This window comes from Microchirus variegatus (assembly GCF_963457635.1).
Source record: "Microchirus variegatus genome assembly, chromosome: 4".
Lineage (NCBI taxonomy): Eukaryota > Metazoa > Chordata > Actinopteri > Pleuronectiformes > Soleidae > Microchirus > Microchirus variegatus.
In genome coordinates, this window is record NC_139805.1 from 26,017,914 (window position 1) to 26,037,709 (window position 19,796).

A 19,796-nucleotide genomic window follows, 5' to 3' on the forward strand; every position below is an offset into this window, starting at 1 on the left:
CTATTAAAACAGCTTCCCTATGAAGACAGTAAGTAAGAGGTCATTTTGAGAGCGGCAGAATTAATCACCCCATGTCACTTCAAATCTACCTTTCAATTCACTTTAAAGCCGGCTCTGAGATTTACACGTGCATGGAGGAATAATCTGTGGTGAGTTGAAGGAGTGGTGAGTGGTGACCGTCCAAAGAGTTTGGTCGTTGGACAGTTAAATATCCAACGTACTACGACTACAGAAATTCTTAATTTTTGAGTTGAAATGAATGTAGAATGTAAATTTTAAAAAATATATAAAAAATCTTCATTCTAAAGCTTCTTTAAACATATTAAAGTGTTTAGTTGTCTTATTCATGTTACTGCAGCCACACAGTTGGTGTAGTGGTTTGCAATCTTGCCTTTTGCAGCAAGAAGACTTGGGTTCGAAACCCGGTTGCAACAAAGGGGTTTGCATGTTCTCCTTGTGTGGGGGGGTTTTCTCTGGGTTCTCCAGTTCCGGTTTCCTCCCACAGTCCCAAAACATGCAATATGGGTAAATTGGAGACTCTAAGTCAGGGGTATCAATCTCGCGGCCCTACACTTCTTTCAAAATGATAATGAAAACTGGCCCAAACTGACCAACGGTGAACAATATATTTATCACAATTTTATTTAATTTTTTTTAAAATAATTATTTGATTCTGTTCTGATTCCTGCCTTTTTTTGTGTTTTTTTTTTTAAACTATATATCAAAACAAACACTTTTACTTTGAAATGTTGTGCAATACAACCCTTAATATTGTTTAAATGCAACATCATGATGGCTTGGCAAGATATAATTTTAATAGTGCCAATTGGTGGACTTTTTTTTGGCCCCCCCACCTGAACAAACTAGAAGTTCACTGGGCCCCCAGGTCATTTTGAGTATGAGGCCCCTGCTCTAAATTGACTGTAGGTGAGAGTGGATGGCTGTTGGTCTCAATGTAGCCCAAGAGGTAGAAGCAGATAAAGCGTAGAGGATAAAGTGGTAGAAAATGGATGGACGGATGTCACAACAGATGTTAGATATATATAGATATAGATTTATTTTTGAATTCCGCAAATTAAATGTACATTAAAAAAATAATAGCTGTACAGGACACTCACATAAATGGTCTGCATTTCTATAACGCTTGATGAATCGTGCCATTCACTCATTCATACAGTCCATCTACTGTACGTGCAGTGCATTTTCTAGCACTCATCATTCTTATCCATCCACTTGCAGCCAAGGGCACGTCATGAAGTAGACAAGCATAGCCGGGAATCGAACCCACAACCCTCAGTTGATTACTATTTTTATACAGTATTAATCAGTAGAGCGCAAGTTTGTTTACTGGGGGAAACAAACGTTTGGAAGTTTGGTGAAGATTTTGTTAAAAATGAGGCGTTAAATGAGTAGTTTCTCACCCCCCTCCCTCCCAAAACCTGTGGCATCTTCCCCCCCCCCCCCACCACTGTGGGTGTGGAGGGGGCCAGCCTCTGGAGTGTGGACGGTAAATAATCCGCCAAGAGAACATTAACCTTTAGTTGTGGTGTTAAGATGGAACCTCAATTAACAAGAGTAAATAATCCTTGTGATTACTTTTAGCCGCCCTTTATCTCATACATAACCTCATTAAATGGACCATTCAAACATAAAACCACAACTAATCAAGAGCTTTGCTCAGGCATCGCAGTGTGGCTGTGTGGGATTTTCAAACACACACCCACACGCACACACTTAGATTAAAGACACTTAATGGATAATAAAGAGTTTTTGTTTTGCGATAACTTTCTCACGATTCAGTGAATTAATTGCAGAATGATTTTAAAGTAGTTATTAAAGGCACTAAATAATAAAAATGAAAAACTGATAGCGATTCTAATGAAAGTAGTTAAGTAGGCTTGGAACAATATATATATAAAAATCTCATTACAATTATCCTGATCAAAATAAATGTGCTTTAAACATTGTGATATAAATATAAGATACATATATTCGGTAGAAATAGATTTTATATTAACAGCTTTTTAGAGCAATTTCCATAGTAGATATTATTTCAAAATGTCATTAAATATTCAATTTCAGCTTCTAGTTTGACCGGTGCTGATGTAAAAACACCAGAAAATGCACATCCTGAACCTCTAAAGCCCTCCCTGAACTGTTCTTATTGGTTTCGAGTTGAGCTTACTCGAGGTCTCACTGAGCAGTAATATCAGATTTGGTTTCATTGTGTTTGCAGGTTTTGAAATGGATTTAAATAGACCATATAGGAAATTGACTCCATTTAATCTGGACACTGAAATGTAGACCGTGTAATCAGTTCTCGTTCACATGTGGGCCAAGATAAGACTGGTTTTTATTTGTGTGTAAATCTATCCAGAGAGGCCTCATTCTTGGCTGTGGCTCTGGTATAAGCCATGCCTCCCAGCTATGAGTGTGTGTGTGTGTGTGTGTGTGTGTGTGTGTGTGCGTGCGTGCGTGCGTGCGTGCGTGCGTGCGTGTGTGTGTGTACTGTATTTGTGTGGACATAACTGGTCCTTCTCCTGCGTCCCCACCCTCTGCCTCGGGATCCTTGTGTAATTGAGAGACGATCTGGGCATCGCACACAAAGAACGGTCACACCGCCTCAGGAAGTGAGCACAATAATCTTTGTAACAAGGCGAGGAAGCCTCTTTCTCGCTCTCTCATGGTGGAAGTAAGGAAATGTGACTCAAAAGGAGATAATATAATTCCTTAAGTGTTTTGTTCACTTGCAAACAAAAGAAAAAAACAAAAACAACAAAAAAACTTAAATCTAAACAGCTAAGAGCGACAGTCGGGTCTGTGTGTGAACAGGGCACTCTTTGTTTCAGCAAAAGTTGCAGTGTAACACAATACGTGCGTGTGTGCGTGTATTCCTCATCCACTGCTGCTGCTTTAGCCTGGTACATGAGGACGAAATCTTCAATTGTGACTTGTCACCTGAGCCTTTAATTACTGCCTCTGCGCGGACATTATGTGCATACAAATGTTGCATTGGATGAGCGGATGACAGGGAGTTCATTTGGAAGACGACAACAAAAAACCATTTGTTCCCGCCGAAAACGGCACGCGCGGCGTGACAAACTACGCGACGCTCTTATGAATAATTCTGAAAATTCTGTGCAATCAAGTTTTAAGGATATCGTAAATCCTGTTTAAATGGCCTCATTCATTACGCTGCAGAGATGGGAGGGACGCTAATAAAGTGATGCGTCTGAAATTGTCAGCGACTCCGTGCGTCCGCGCTGGGAGATGCCCCGCGCTGATGTATGGCGCGACTGACTGTGTGGTGATGGAAATGTCGACGCGGCCTCGTTAGCATTCTGCTGTAAGCCTCGGGCAGCGGTGTCAGATTCTCTCAGAATTTACAGCTCAGTTTGGAAGCAGAAGAGTATACGTGTGTGTGTGACGACGGTGTGGGGGGGGGGGGGGGGGCATTATGATGACAATACTGATCGTCAGTAGCAAACGTCTGCTCCAAGGAAAATGTTGATTAATGAACAGCAACGTATGTGAGGTTAGCGTCAGTTAGTCCACCCTTTCCTGCGCTGTCTTTTAATGTACATCTTAATAATCCAGTGTGTAAAATTTAAGAGGGTTTATTGATTATACTACCCAGGCAGCCCATAACCAAGCGGAAAGAGAACTTGGCTTGTGACCGATGGGTTACCCGTTCGGGGTCCCCTCTAAGTCAAGGGTCGAGGTACCCAATCCCCATTGCTCATTGTTAATTGGACACTCTACACTGACCCCAGCCACAGAGGCCACAACCAGTGAACTCCTAGTGCCGGTCCTACGCCTGGATAAATGGGAGGGTTGTGTCAGGAAGGGCGCTCTGGTGTGAAAAATCTCTGCCAAATCAAATATGTGGATCAGCCACTAAAGAGGGAGCAGCCAAAAGACAAAAAAAATGGCAAAAGCTGATTATACTATACATAAGTATGTTTTATTAGATTTTAAATGCTTTAAAATAAAAAATTGGTTGAATAAAACCATTTATATGTACTTTAAGCTGGAGCATTGCTTTATGGAGGCCACTATATCACCATCTTTCTACATGCGCATGAATGGACAAACTAGCCAAAATGTGCATTCTGCGTTGTGCAAAACTGAACCAAAAATTCACCCTTCCTCGCATGTGAAGGCCACTATAGTTCTCTGACACACTTGGGAAACCATTAGATGACACTAATTCCCTCACACTGGACAATTAATGTCTTAAGTTATCTTCTGTAGTTAGCTGTAGGCGACTAGCTAACTAGAGAGAAGACAACCATGACCTGGATGACTGAGAACCTACACAGACAATGACTTAATTTGTCTCAACTGTTCAATATAGTTACATCTGACACCATGACAGGCTTTATGAAGAGGTTACACAAGCAAATTGTTACGATTCCACCTGCACCTTCTCCTCAATTTTATTATTAGTGTTGTTTTTGTGGCTGCTGCTCTTTCCCCTCTCCTCTGACTCTGCAGGGGGCGTGGCTGACCCAGTTCCCAGACACCGGTGATCGTTTGCACCTGCGCGGCTCCTCCTCACCTGCACCAGATGTCTAATCAGCGGGGCTTAAAGGCGGAGCCATTTCTCCTCACCGGTGTCAGATCGTTTTCGAACATACATGGGTAAAGTCATGCTACCAGCTCTCTCGCTGTACTTACCTCACAAGATTACTTACCCGTTCGTCTCCGCTCCAGGTCGTCACGTCTCCTGCTGGTCTTCAACTCCCTGGCTGTTCCGGTCTCCCTATTCTCCTGGGATCTCCTGTGCCACGTTCGTGAGTTGTTTCCACTCTGGATTTCCACCGACCTGCCGAGTCACCCCCGCAGTAGCTGCAAGGACAATTTTCCTCCTTTCTCTCCATCTATCCCCTATCGCTTCCCACTTTTGGGAAGTCGTTTTATGTTATACGTTTGTTAATAAATTTATATTGTTTTGAAATAGCCACCTCCGTCTCCGTCTGCTTTCGGGTCCACGCCACTTAATCATTACATAACGATCTGACCAACATGGACCCGGCGGACTTTGACGCATTAAAACAGGCTATTTCCGCCCAGGGCGCACTCATCGGGCGCCATAGTCAGATGCTTGCCGAAATCTCCCTTTCACTCCGCGAACTTTCGGCTAATGCTGCTAGGTCGGCTAACCCTCCCGTAGCCTCCGCCACGTCCGTTTCCGCTAGCGCGGAGCGGGTAGTTGCGGCTAGTAGCGCTAACTTAGCCACTTCCGCTAGTTCGCCGCGGGAACCTTTTGTCCCCATTCCCGAACGATTCTCCGGGGAGATTGGTAAATGCACAAGCTTCCTTTTTCAATGCTCGCTAGTCTTTAGCCTTCAACCACGCACCTACCCCGATGACAACGCCAAGATAGCCTTCGTGGTAAATTTGTTGTCGGGGCGAGCCGCACAGTGGGCAACGGCCACGCTATCGCACGCAGCTCCCGCTTCCGTTAGCTACTCGTCGTTCACCACTCAGTTGTGCAAGGTTTTCGATCACTCTCCTCGGGAGTCCGACATCTCCACCAAATTAATCAACACTGAACAGGGCAATTCATCGGTGGCCGATTTTTCTATTCAGTTCCGCATTCACGCTGCGGAGAGTTCGTGGAACGACGCGGCGCTGCGCGCTATGTTCGTTAGGAATCTGAATAGAGAAATACGCGATGAACTAGCAACACGGAACGACGCCCACGATTTAGATTCACTTATTGCCTTGTGTATCATGCTCGACAACCGCATCCAGGAGAGGGATCGAGAGAGAACGGCGAGTAGCCGGCGCGTCACTAGCCACTCACGTCCCCACAATCCGGTTCCCATTCCTCTGCCTCCTTTTTCTACCTTTCCTGGTTCACCTGAACCGATGCAGCTGGGGCGTACTCGACTCACCTCCGCGGAGCGGACGGTGAGGGTGAGAAGCGGGGCCTGCCTCTACTGCGGCGAACTGGGCCATCAACGGGCAAACTGTCCAGTCCGGCCAAAAGACTAAGTCCGCCAACACACGCAGGAGTGTTGGCGGGCGGTGCCGTTTCCTGTCCCGCAAAGAAGCGCGTGATCCTCCCTGGTCAACTCCGGTGGGACCAGAAGTCGGTCACGCTTCCCTGTCTGGTCGATTCAGGCGCGGACGACTGTTTCCTGGACTTAGACACTGCCCTCCAGGCCGGGATCCCCACGATCCCGCTCGAGACTCCGAAGGAGATCCACGACCTCGACGGCAAGATCCTGGCCACAGTCACTCATCGCACCAGACCCATCGCCCTGGTCCTGTCCGGCAACCACCACGAGCTGCTTCAATTGTTCCTGATTCCTTCGTCTTCCTCCCCGATCGTGCTGGGCCTGCCCTGGTTGGCGCTCCACAATCCCCGGTTCGACTGGTCGTCTGGGCAACTCTCCAGCTGGAGCGTTCCATGTCACTCCCGCTGCCTCCGCTCAGCACTGCCCGCTCCTTCGACCTCTCCGGTTCCGGTTCCCAAGCCACCAGACCTTTCCACGATTCCGGCGGCGTACCACGACCTCGGGGAGGTGTTCTCCAAGGACTTGGCTCTCTCTCTTCCTCCCCATCGACCATACGACTGCGGCATTGACCTGCTTCCGGGGTCCACATTACCTTCCCGACGGCTGTATAATCTATCCCAGACCGAACGCTCATGCATGGAGGAATACGTCAACCAGTCTCTGGCCGCTGGCCTCATTCGTCCCTCTTCATCCCCTGTCGGAGCCGGTTTCTTCTTTGTCCAGAAGAAGGATGGTACCCTGCGGCCTTGTATCGACTATCGTGGTCTCAATGAGATCACGGTCCACAACAAATATGCTCTGCCGCTTATGGACGCTGCCTTCAGTCCCCTGTGCAAGGCTAAAGTTTTCTCCAAACTCGACCTTCGCAACGCGTACCATCTGGTTCGTATCAGGGAGGGAGACGAGTGGAAGACCGCCTTCAACACGCCTATGGGTCATTTTGAATACCTGGTCATGCCGTTTGGATTAACGAACGCTCCAGCAGTCTTTCAGCACCTAGTCAACGACATTCTGCGTGACATGCTGGACAAATTCCTGTTCGTGTATTTGGATGACATCCTCATCTTCTCGGAGTCCGAGCAGGAACACGTCCAGCATGTCCGCATGGTGCTGCAAAGACTGCTGGAGAACAAACTATATGCCAAGGCAGAGAAGTGCGTCTTCCACGCATCATCAGTTCCTTTCCTTGGGTTTATTATCGACCAGGGTAAACTTTCTCCAGACCCGGCCAAGATCAGCGCGGTGAGGGACTGGCCGACCCCCTCCAACCGGAAGCAGCTGCAGCGGTTCCTAGGGTTCGCGAACTTCTACCGGCGATTCATCCGGGACTACAGCAAGGTGGCGGGACCCCTCACTCGACTCACCTCTCCGCTGCAATCATTCTGCTGGTCCGATGACGCCGAGAATTCCTTCCAGAGACTCAAGGTACTGTTCACGTCCGCACCAATCCTCTCCCACCCTGACTCTTCCCTACAGTTTGTCGTCGAGGTCGACGCCTCCGACACTGGAGTTGGAGCCGTTCTTTCGCAACGCTCGCCTGCCGACCAAAAACTGCACCCATGCGCTTTCTTCAGCCGACGCCTTTCCCCTGCCGAGGCGAACTATGACGTGGGGAACAGGGAGCTGCTGGCGGTCGTGTTGGCACTCCAGGAATGGCGACATTGGTTGGAAGGTGCGTCTTTTCCATTTATCGTTTGGACAGACCATAAAAATTTAGCTTATTTACGAGACGCTAAACGTCTCAACTCCAGACAGGCACGTTGGGCCCTGTTCCTGGGGAGATTTGTGTTTACCCTCACCTTCCGACCTGGGTCAAGGAACGTTAAACCAGACGCATTATCTCGACTATTTTCACCTGATCCACCTTCTCTGTCTCCCGAGCCAATCATTCCCCCAGCCTGCATCGTGGGAGCTGCTTCCTGGCCGGTGGAGGAGAGGGTCCGTCTGGCCCAACGAGAGGAACCAGACCCAGGAAACGGTCCTCCCAACCGGCTCTTCGTCCCGGGCGCGGCACGATCTGAGGTATTACAGTGGGCACATGGCTCTAAGCTCACATGTCATCCCGGCCACAATCGCACTCTCCGGTTCCTCCGCCAGCGATTTTGGTGGTCCTCCATGCCTCAGGACACTGCCGAGTTCATCCGAGCCTGTCCCGTCTGTGCCCGAGGGAAGACCTCGAACCGCCCTCCAGCTGGTCTCCTGCAGCCGCTCTCCATCCCACGTCGTCCCTGGTCCCACATTGCGGTGGACTTCGTTACCGGTCTACCACCGTCTCGCCTAAACACCACGGTCCTGACGGTGGTGGACCGGTTTTCGAAGTCCGTCCACTACATACCGCTCACCAAGCTCCCAACTGCCATCGAGACGGGGGACCTCCTAGTCGAACACGTCTTCAGACTCCACGGGTTCCCGCAGGACATCGTCTCAGACAGAGGGCCTCAGTTCGCTTCCCAGGTCTGGAAGGCGTTCTGCTCGGCGCTGGGGGCGTCCACCAGCCTCACGTCCGGGTATCACCCCCAGTCTAACGGCCAAACAGAGCGGGCCAACCAAAGTATGGAGAGTGCCCTCCGTTGTGTCGCCGCCCGCCACCCCGCCTCCTGGAGTTCCATGCTTCCATGGGTGGAATACGCGCACAATTCCCTGGTCTCCGCATCTACCGGCATCTCCCCATTCATGGCGACCCTGGGCTACCAACCACCCCTCTTCGACTTCCAGGAGGAGGAGGTCGCCGTCCCTTCTGTCCAGACCTACCTTCGCCGGTGCCACGCGGTGTGGAGACAGGTCCGGTCATCCCTTCAACGATCTTCCATCCAGAGCCAGAGGCAGGCCAATCGCCACCGCATCCCGGCTCCAGACTATCGCCCAGGACAAAAGGTATGGCTGTCCTCTAAAGACCTTCCCCTGCAGGTCGAGTCCCGGAAGTTGGCACCTCGTTTCATTGGGCCGTTCATCATCGAGCGGATGGTCAACAGGTCCGCCGCCCGCCTGAAGCTTCCTAGAGCTTTACGAATCCACCCGACCTTCCACGTCTCACTCCTAAAACCAGTGGAGGAGTCGGACCTGGTCCCACCCTCCAACCCTCCTCCTCCACCCAGGTTTATCGACGGGGGGGAGGCCTACACAGCCAGGCGTATCCTGGACAGCCGACGCAGGGGCCGGGGTCACCAGTACCTCGTCGACTGGAAGGGGTACGGCCCGGAGGAGAGATCTTGGGTCCCACGCCATTTCATCCTGGACAAAGACTTGCTGAGGGACTTCCATCGGACCCACCCGGATAAGCCTGGCCTAGCGCCAGGAGGCGCTCTTTGAGGGGGAGGTACTGTTACGATTCCACCTGCACCTTCTCCTCAATTTTATTATTAGTGTTGTTTTTGTGGCTGCTGCTCTTTCCCCTCTCCTCTGACTCTGCAGGGGGCGTGGCTGACCCAGTTCCCAGACACCGGTGATCGTTTGCACCTGCGCGGCTCCTCCTCACCTGCACCAGATGTCTAATCAGCGGGGCTTAAAGGCGGAGCCATTTCTCCTCACCGGTGTCAGATCGTTTTCGAACATACATGGGTAAAGTCATGCTACCAGCTCTCTCGCTGTACTTACCTCACAAGATTACTTACCCGTTCGTCTCCGCTCCAGGTCGTCACGTCTCCTGCTGGTCTTCAACTCCCTGGCTGTTCCGGTCTCCCTATTCTCCTGGGATCTCCTGTGCCACGTTCGTGAGTTGTTTCCACTCTGGATTTCCACCGACCTGCCGAGTCACCCCCGCAGTAGCTGCAAGGACAATTTTCCTCCTTTCTCTCCATCTATCCCCTATCGCTTCCCACTTTTGGGAAGTCGTTTTATGTTATACGTTTGTTAATAAATTTATATTGTTTTGAAATAGCCACCTCCGTCTCCGTCTGCTTTCGGGTCCACGCCACTTAATCATTACACAAATATCATTATAATGAGAACACTATTAAATATATGCCATAATGTTTAAATAAAAACTAAGTAAAGTGTGTTTAAAGATGCAAAGGATACAATTTTGGTGTAAATTGTTGTGTTGACTTCAGTACTAGCAAAACATGCACCTACTCAAAGACTAGCATGCTATTGCTAGTGTTTTCACACTTACTTACAGAGCTTTAAGGCTCATTTATCTCAAGCCATCTGTCTGTGCTTTACCTTTATTTAGCTCATATCTGTATTCCATAATACAGATGCATATTTATCCTTATTTGTGCACATCTTCTGAAAACTTCGAAAATAGCTTAGCTTGAAGTATGCTATTGCTAGCTTTCCCACCCTTACTGACCCTAACTTTGATTCTATCTCTGTTTTACCTTCAGATAAGTCCACATGGCAGTTTCATGGTCATAAGATGGGATGGAAATATTAAAAACTGGATGGATTCATGGAGCTAATGCTTTCCATGTTGGACCTACTGCACATATCAAAAGAAAAAGAGATTTGAAACCAATAGAAACGACGTAAACAAAATAAATAACAGACAGATTTGTATTTTGTTTTGCTGCCACCATGAATGCTGCCCAGGCCTGGTGAATTTGAGACAGTAAGTTAAGTTAAATGAAGACAGGCTTTCAAATGTTCCTGCAAGACCACATTCACTCTCACATCCTTCTTTAGAATCTGTCTCTTTCCTGGAGCACTCTCCTAAGAAGGGGAGAAAATGTGAATTACAACTAAGCTACTTAACCACAATGAATTAAGGCCTAACATTTGAAAATTTGATACTGAAATTACTGTCATTATGGTGCATTACGTCTGAGTATAATGATTGCTTTGGCGCTGTTTGAAGACAAAGAAAGACTCTGGAGGGAAGAGCAGTCACAGGAAAAGTTGATTTCGTGGCCGTTAATGATATGTGAACTTCAAACCTTAATTTTAGCAGCAATCATTTCCTGCCATTTCACAACTCATCCTTTGTTAGCTACCTAAGTAGTAACGCCATCTGCAAATGATTGCTTTTTTTCTGTCTTGGACAAAGAGCCATACCCACACACAGAGAAACAGGCTTGTTTTTGATTTGCAAAACATGTGCTTCAGTGTAGGAATAAATAAGTGGGAAGAATGCACACTCTATTTTTAATCTTTTGCCACAGATTTATGGATTTGATGGGTTTGGAGAGACGTAAACATATCAAATCTGCAAGCATCTTGTTGCAAAAGCAGGAAATTAGTAAGATATACTGTCCTCATTGTGATGTGTGTTTTGCCTCTGCTGTGTTTTTGTGGGGAGAAGATTTGCACCAAATGTCTGAGAGTGTTGACAAAGAGATGAACTGCATACCAAGAGCGAGGACCACACAGTCAGTGTGACCACATTTTCCTCACAGTCACATTATCAAAAGTACCAAAAAAAAAAGACATTTGGGAAAATGGGACAGACTTTGACTTCATTTCTTTGTTTTTGTGGGGGGGCAATGCAGGGATGTTTAAAGGTTTTAAACAATGTGGTGAAAGACTGGAGCTGTTATTAATTCTCCATCAATTTTTGTTTGGTTCCCTGAGAGCTAATTAAAGGGGGAGTTAATTGAATCACACACAAGAAGCTTTCTAAACAAATGAATTGTGTTTAGGGATGGATGGCAGTAACACAAAGGAGAACTTGGAGATTAAATGAAAAGGTTGAATTTACCAAAGTCTGTTTTATGTACTGCCAAATATGGTTTATTTACTTTTTCCTTTGTGAATTAAAGGATTGGTGGTCATCTCATCGTCTGAGTGGGGCAACTATTTTTTGTTAATTAATCAAAGATTTTATTGTATTACGTATAGGATAAGTTTATTTTTCACTAAATTTGACCTTTTTGAAAGTTAGCTAGGACATTTTCTAGCTGACAGATCTACAGCTAACGCCGGGGAATCCACTGCATGCGTGTTTCGTCGCGTGTTGGCTCTGTTCCGCTGTTGCTGCGATCTGTCCACCAGCTCCGGACAGCACGAGACAGGGATTTCTCGCTGTACATATTGTGGGTGTAGTTAAGCCAAATAGGATATGGTGTCTACACCATAGTCCAGTGTGTTCACTCATAGACATATTCCTTAGCACCTTTCCCTATTCTTAACAATCACAAATAAATGCCAAAAATGCAAACCCTAACCCTAAAACCAAGTCTTAACGCTGAAAAAGCCATTTTAAGTGATGACAGAAGGTGAGGACCAGACAAACGTCCTCACTGCCTATGGTCTAGAAGTGTTTTGGTCCTCACAAAGACATCCATACAGGAACACAGACACACACTACCTCAAGGCTGCGTTTCATTGTCCTGGAAAAGCCATGAGGAGGAATTCCTTTCATGTGTCATCTCCTGTCACAGCTCCGTCCAGACAGAAGCTTAGTGACATACAAGAGGCCTCAGCAGAACGTCCTGCTTTTAGTCAAATGAAGAACCTGGCAGCTGCTGTATTCATCAAAATCAACGGATAATCTCCTGACAATATAAAATCAAGTCATGATTAAAAAAAAAAATTCTCCTAAAGAGGGGGATGGGAGTGTGAAACAGGCACCTTTAAGGAGACACTGCGTCAGGAGATTTAAAGTTGCATGAATCATGTAGAAATCATGCATGCATTTCATTTTTCACTGAGGTTTATATGCATCTGTGTGGAATAAAACAAGCAAACCACAGGAAGCTTCTAGTTCCTGTTCTTGACAATGACAAAGCAGAATTCTTTCAAACACCAACACGCTCATGATTAGTTTCTCGCTCACTGTACAATGGGAGTTGAGGTCTGGACAAATAATGCAGAAAGTGGACTTTCTAAAAGAGTAACATCCAATTACATGCAGTGCTACAGGCCCCTAAACTGCACTTTTCCTTGTTGCTGCATAATTCCTGCCTATATGAGGTTTGAATTTTTACTTCCTGTTAGTTGTGCAACTGTGGTCGCTGGATTATTTGCGTTTAATGATGAGTAAACACAACCAGCATCAAGGCAATCAGAGATGGCAGACTTCACCCCATTCACGCAACAAGCCTCTGGCAGCCTCTGTTGGTCATATTTGCAAGTGCAAGTGCGGAGCACAAACCAACCAACAAACAGACAAATAGACACACATAGCCACTAAAAAAAATACTTCACTCCCACTGCGTGGGGTGATATTCTCATGGTGCTAATGAGGTAACTAATTTCATAGTAAAGGGCAAACGACAGCTTTAATCATATAACACTTGGCTATTTTCAGGACTTAGCAGTCCTAACAATAGCAACAGCAGTAGTTCAAATTCTTCCCTCACTTACCGCACATCCAGAAACTGTCCTCCATTTCTAATAAAATATCACAACATTGGAAGAATCTCACCAAAACACCAACATTTTGCAAGTTTACTTATTTTTTCAGAAACGATTCACAACGTTAGCCCGGATGAACCCAACCGAGTCGGCTGATGTTGACAGCGGAGTCGGTTGATTTCACTCTGCAAGGACACCATGTTGACCAACTTCAATACTAGGTCTATCCAATTATTTACAGAGAGGTGACGACACCCTTTCCAGACTCATACTCTATCTCAAATGAGATTGTAATGCAGTCTTGCAAGAATAAACTGTAATGAAGCCTTAATTTCAGCTTGTGCCTAAGCAAGCACGCATTTTCTTTGGAAATCACTTTTCTGTTGTTACACAATGGCTTCGACAGTCATCAGGTGAGAAGCAGCTACTGATAGCAGGGGCCATTGTTGAACACACAGTCTTGTCCTCCTGATCCTGGCCCTGTGTTGGATGAGGACTAATCAGAGACGAGGAAGGGAGCTGGGAATCTCTTTCTCCTCCACAACTCCTGAACCAACCAACCCAACATCCCCTCCGTGCTCCAATCGAGGCAGAGAGCGGAGGCCATTAGGCAGCTCTGGACCTCCTTTTCTTTATAATTACACCCTCCTGGATTGACTGCGCACCAGCTAGCCCTCTACTATTTGCAGTAATTAGTCCAGAATGTGAGTTGTCAACATGCAAAAATCGTGCCAGTAGGCCCACAATGCCACAGCCACCCCCACTGAGTTCAACAACAGGCACCTAACCTCGGCCACTGGAATGCATTAACTTATACCCTTTCTCTCTCCCTCTCTACCGCCCTCACTCTCTTCCCCCCTTCGGCGACTCATGTCAAATCCAGGTCCCTCAGAACAAAATCTTAATAATTAACTGGCATAATTTTAACATGATTGCTTGTGACACACCTACTCTGGTAATTATTGCTTTGAGGCCATGTGCTAATGAAATTAATGCATTCATTGCCCTAACAAATTAGCATAACTCATACAAACGGCCCACATTTGAGACCCTGTATGCAAAGAAGGGGGAAACAGCAGGCAGGAAAAACACATCATCATAATCAACAACAACAACAACAATAACAACAAGAATAAGGTAGAAAATGAAACGACTGGCACATCAAACTGGAGATTGTGTGACGAACAATACTTGCTCAAAGTCTTAATAGCTAAAGCCTCTTAATGTTAACCAAGGGTGATTGCAGTAATGCATTACAGAGTGATAGCAGTGCAGGACCAAATGATTATCACTATCATCATTATAGTCATTGCTGATCTACATATACATCTCTCTGTGGACAAATATTAAATGGCTGTGCCGCCGCAGACATTAAAATGTTATTATACTGATGCATTAACTCACTGCAGCAGAGTTCATATCAATATACAGTAGAGGCTTCCCAACAATCATTTTCTAAATGGCACAGCTGCCACTTGCAGCAATCACCAGTCCTGCCACTAACTCCTGTCCACGGCTGTTTGGTCTCTCAGTGGGATGTCTCTCGGACATTTACTGCTCGCCATTAATAATTGATAGCGATGTCATTGGTATAATGGATGAAGACAAGTGCAACAGTGAGTTGGAGAAGCTGCAAAAAGTGCCAGAAATGTCCCCTCGTAGGTAAGAGAAGAGCAGAGGTGGTTGTAACTAACAAATGTGTTTGCCTGCAGCCAAACTGTGGCAGGGAAACTGAAAATGGCTTCAATTTTAACAACACTGACTTACATTATTATGGTCTGGGGAGAGCAACCAGCAGGTTGGCATGACAGCTGCTAGTAGTGTTTCCACAAGTTCCCTTGAAATATTGAGAGGAGTTAAATCAGTAAACTAGTACCACGCAGTTATTAAAGGTCAAGTATTTGGCACAATACAATAGTTCAGGATGTTTTGGGGCTGAAATTGACGGTACATTATCGCAGAGTTCCTTTTAACTTGAAGTTCAAATTGTAAATACCAAACAAAACAAGACCTTTGTTTGAGAGGCCCAAAAATGAAAAAGTGAAAAAAGCTAGAGTTAGGGAGTGAAAGCTAATATGCTAATTGTATTAGCAGTGCATTACAGTTGTAATTCCAATTTGTCTATTTGTCCAGCAAGTTCACAACATTGTTAGCATCAACTTTAAGATGGAAGCTGTGTTTTTTTTCTTCTTTAGCACTTTCTTGTGTCAAAATTAATAAAATGTAAACATGATAATGTATTTTGGTGTCCGTGAAATTGTTGCTATGGAATTTTTTATGAAATACCTTGTAGTGTAATCAGATGACATTAGCTTGCTAATTAGCAACATAGTTGCTAGTTCCGCTTATTACAAGCGACTTTTGGCTTGCTTTTCTGTAAAGTCGCTTGCAAATATTGGGAGTTGCAGGTTGTGGGGTCTTTATCGTCTTGTTGCTAAAGTGTAGGTGCATATTTGGGCTTGTTCCCAGCTCCATGAGTTGTCAAGCAGATAGGTTTGCTTTCAACAAGTCTCATAGCAACAACTGGACATCTCATCATCATCACTCTGCAGCAGTGTGTGTGACAGTGAAACTCTGTCCTCTATAAAAGACAACATCGCACATCGCGGAGTCAATGTTTTTGACCCCAACTGAATGACCAGAAATTCCTTGATGAATAAAACAATCAAAGGCTTCATTGAACTTTCATCAGTGCATGTTTTGTCCGTGTGTGTTTTCATGATTTCATGTTTAAAACATCTTAAAATCCAGAAAGGTCGTTGTCAGAGTTACTGTGACATCCCCCCCCCCCCCCCCCCTCCTGTACAGCGTGTATCACTTCCATACATGCACACACCAGAGCAGACGGCCGAGCAAAGCTGGCGAGAAAACAATGAATAAAACACTCTGTCGACAGCTTGTGCTGCTTTGACCCACGGTGCAAGCATGAATACATACAACACATCAACAGCACACTTCCTAATCTGAGATGGTTAGTGATGTGGCGGCCTTATCCTGCATGTAACCCCATCTGTGATGACACATCAGCTCCACCGTTTCATACAAATAAACCCGCAAATACGAGACAAAATGTGTTGATGAAAAATTTGCATTGGGAATGTAGCTGAGGAAAGCGCGATTAATTTCTGCTCATGAAACGAATACAGATTTCGCCATTACACCGCGTCTATCAGTTGCCAAATATTGTAATATTTTCCCCCTCCTCAGACACAGCGAGTGTTCTGCTGCAATAATAAGGAATAAAAGACAGCTTAGATCTCATAAGCAACACAACTGCTGCTAAATCAGCTAAATCACAGAGCAAAACAAAGACCTGATTGCTCATTAGTATTATGGATCTGCTCCGTTTAAATCTGATTTGTGAGATGCAGCTATTGCTTAATGACTTAAATGCTGTTGGTTGAAATGTTCGCTACCTACATTTCACACCGGGAAGATTAAAAGATAGAGACATCAGCAAATATGTCACTTTACAAACACACACACACTCGTACCTTGGCTTTGCAGAGGATACATCTCAGTCTATCTTCAGTCCCTTGTCCCTGGAAGAAAGACATATTTAATTTTCTGTTTAACCACAGAAAACAACATTTCTGTCTCACGATGCACAATAAAATAATTATGTTTTCATTGGAAAAGAACATTTCATTTTTGACACAAAACTCCACTGCACATAATACAGATCTAATTACAGCATCATACACGTTTGTATATATACGGGGGCCTTAAGGTGCAAATCATAACACAGGAGTGAAACTAAATTAAAACAGTTAACCTTAGTGATTGATAAAACATCAACAAAACAAAAATTCACACAACAGAAACTCAAAAACAAAACCAGAAACGTTACTAAAATAAGAAAGAAAGAAAACCAACCAAAAAGAAAACTTCACAATTAATATAAAGGAACATATCAGGAAGAATCAACAACAGAAAAATCAACAGAAATTAAAAACCTATAAAACACACAAAAGAACAGTGTTGTGTTCTTTTCTTTATGTACTGCCCAGTAATCACCAGTTAAACATACACAACTACATGTTGTTTTAATGCAAACACTAAATGCACAACTTGACATGACAGAGCAGCACATGAAACAAAACACACAGGCCAATAATCTCAGAGCTGCCGCTAACGGACTGAAGACGCTAATAACACAAAAGACATTTGTACAAACACTAAGTGCCAAGTCCACTGCTAATACGCAAGGCATTCAGGAGCACATTTTGATAGATGTTAATGGCATATAATTATAGAACACTGCTATTAGGCAATGTGATTTTATAGAGGGCCGTTTCCCCTGGTGCTGTGGCCTGATCGCTGTGAGTGTTGAACTAATGAATGTAAACCAACGACAGGGTACAAGTGTGTCTGTAATGTCTGTGCATGTGTGTAATTAAAGGGAAATGCAGACGCACAGGGAAGCTAACATACACACACATCATCATCATCACAGTGCAAACTACATCCAAAACACATCAGCCTACATATAAACTCTCATCGTGTTTGTCATGCGTTTACCTCACCCCAGTGATTTTCAAACTGTTTATACCATGTAACACCAAAATATTGAGCTCTCAATGTAACACCACTATCACCAACATTAAAATACAGTGGCTTAAATAGGCTGAGCAAAAACTACATACGTTTCACAGGAGGCAGATTTATTCCATCCGTCCATTCATCCATCTTCTACTGGGTTATTCTCCACACGAGAGATCCAATTTGACTAATCCCCAGATCTGGATGTTTTTGGACTGTGGGAGGAAATCAGAGAACCCGGAGAAAACCCACGCACACGGGGTAGAACATGCTAACTCCAAGCAGAAATGCCCTTGTTCCGTCCAAGTTATGAAACCCTGGTCTTCTTGCTTGAAAAGGGTGCTCAGTCAGCTCCACTCTGATCATATACCCTGGTAGTTCTGATTTTCCTTAAAGTACTACCAGAGGAAGCTTACGTAACACCGTTTGAGAACCATGGCTCTACGCAAAAGACTGAGATGGATGGATGGAACGTTTTGTCCGTACTTTGTCCGATTTAAATTTAGTGGTCTTACATTCCACTACCACATCTGTTAGTTTTTCTGTCTATTTTGGATCAAACACAATGAAATAACTCCTTCAGTGGTTGCCATGACTTAGTACAGATGGAAATGAAGTATAATTATATGATCTGAGAACAATACCGGATAAGATATAACTCATCTTACTGCAGAATTGTAACAAATAAATAAAGCTCAAGTAAATGCATAGTTGAATGTCTATTATGCAATATTTTTGTCCTTTCCAGGCATCATCCTCAAGTTCATTTTTGCCAAGGAACTTCTGGTAAATTTCAAGTCATTCCGAGATACTTTTTGTTTTTGAGACTAAAGTCAGTTCACTGTCAAAGTGCATCAGGGCAAATGGATCATTTACTGAATTTCAAAAATTCATTAAAATTATTCCTTATGAGGTTTGCAAATAATTTCAACGGATCCCTGTTAGGGGCGATGCCGACTATTATGATGGTAAATTTCAAGTCATTTCAAGAAACGTTTTGTTTTCGAGACTAAAGTCAGCTTACTAACAATGTGCATCAGGGCAAAGAGATCATTTCCTGAAATTCAAAAATCATTAAAATTATTCCTTGAGAGGTTTGCAAATGTTTTCAACGGATCCTTGTTCAGGGCGATGCCGACTATCATGATGGTAAATTTCAAGTCATTCCGAGATACTTTTTGTTTTTTTGAAGAAAGTCAGCCCACTGTCAAAGTGCATCAGGGCAAATGGATCATTTCCTGAATTTCAAAAATTCATTAAAATTATTCCTTAAGAGGTTTGCAAATATTTCCAAGAGATCCCTGTTCAGGGCAATGTCGACTATTATGATGGTAAATTTCAAGTCATTCAGAGATATTTTTGTTTTTTTAAAGAAAGTCAGCTCAATAACAAAGTGCATCAGGGCAAAGAGATCATTTCCTGAAATTCCAAAATTGATTAAAATTATTCCTTGAGAGGTATGCAAATGTTTTCAACGGATTTTTGTTCAGGGCGATGCTGACTATTATGATGGTACATTTCAAGTTATTCCGAGATACTTTTTGTTTTTGAGACTAAAGTCAGCTCACTGTCAAAGTGCATCAGGGCAAATGGATCAGGCAATGTTCTTCCCAGAATGCCAAAAATAATGCATGATACTGTTAACTAATACACTTTAACGGTAAAGTGCTATAAAATAGGATTACATTAGAGTTCTGTTAAAAAAAAACGTAAATGAGCTGTAATTTCACTGATGTTTTGTAATATTAACAGTAAAGCACTGTTTATTGAAAAAAAAAAACACCTTAAAACTGTTGAAATTGTCCTGTAAATTCACAGAAAGGATTTACAGTGTGAAATTAACTTGCTAGTTAGCAAAAGTAGCTATAATGCTACCAGCGCACAGTGTCAGGTTCGTGTGGAAACTGGAATGCACTCTGCCTTGATTTCATTCCACTTCCAACCTCTGACTTTCCATGCAACTGGAACCCACTCGGATTATGTTTCAGATGG

The 19,796-nt window shown here is 44.5% G+C and overlaps 1 protein-coding gene across 1 annotated transcript in view; it reads right to left on the reverse strand.

Moving 5' to 3' along the window:
- The window catches only part of LOC310926157 (uncharacterized protein), a gene marked incomplete at both ends in the record, with an annotated part of 103,980 nt that overhangs the window by 66,527 nt on the left and 17,657 nt on the right, over positions 1-19,796 (reverse strand). Inside the window, one exon of the mRNA XM_083888258.1 lies at positions 16,757-16,804. Coding sequence (XP_083744384.1) covers positions 16,757-16,804 — 48 coding nt within the window. The remainder of the gene's footprint in view (positions 1-16,756; positions 16,805-19,796) is intronic.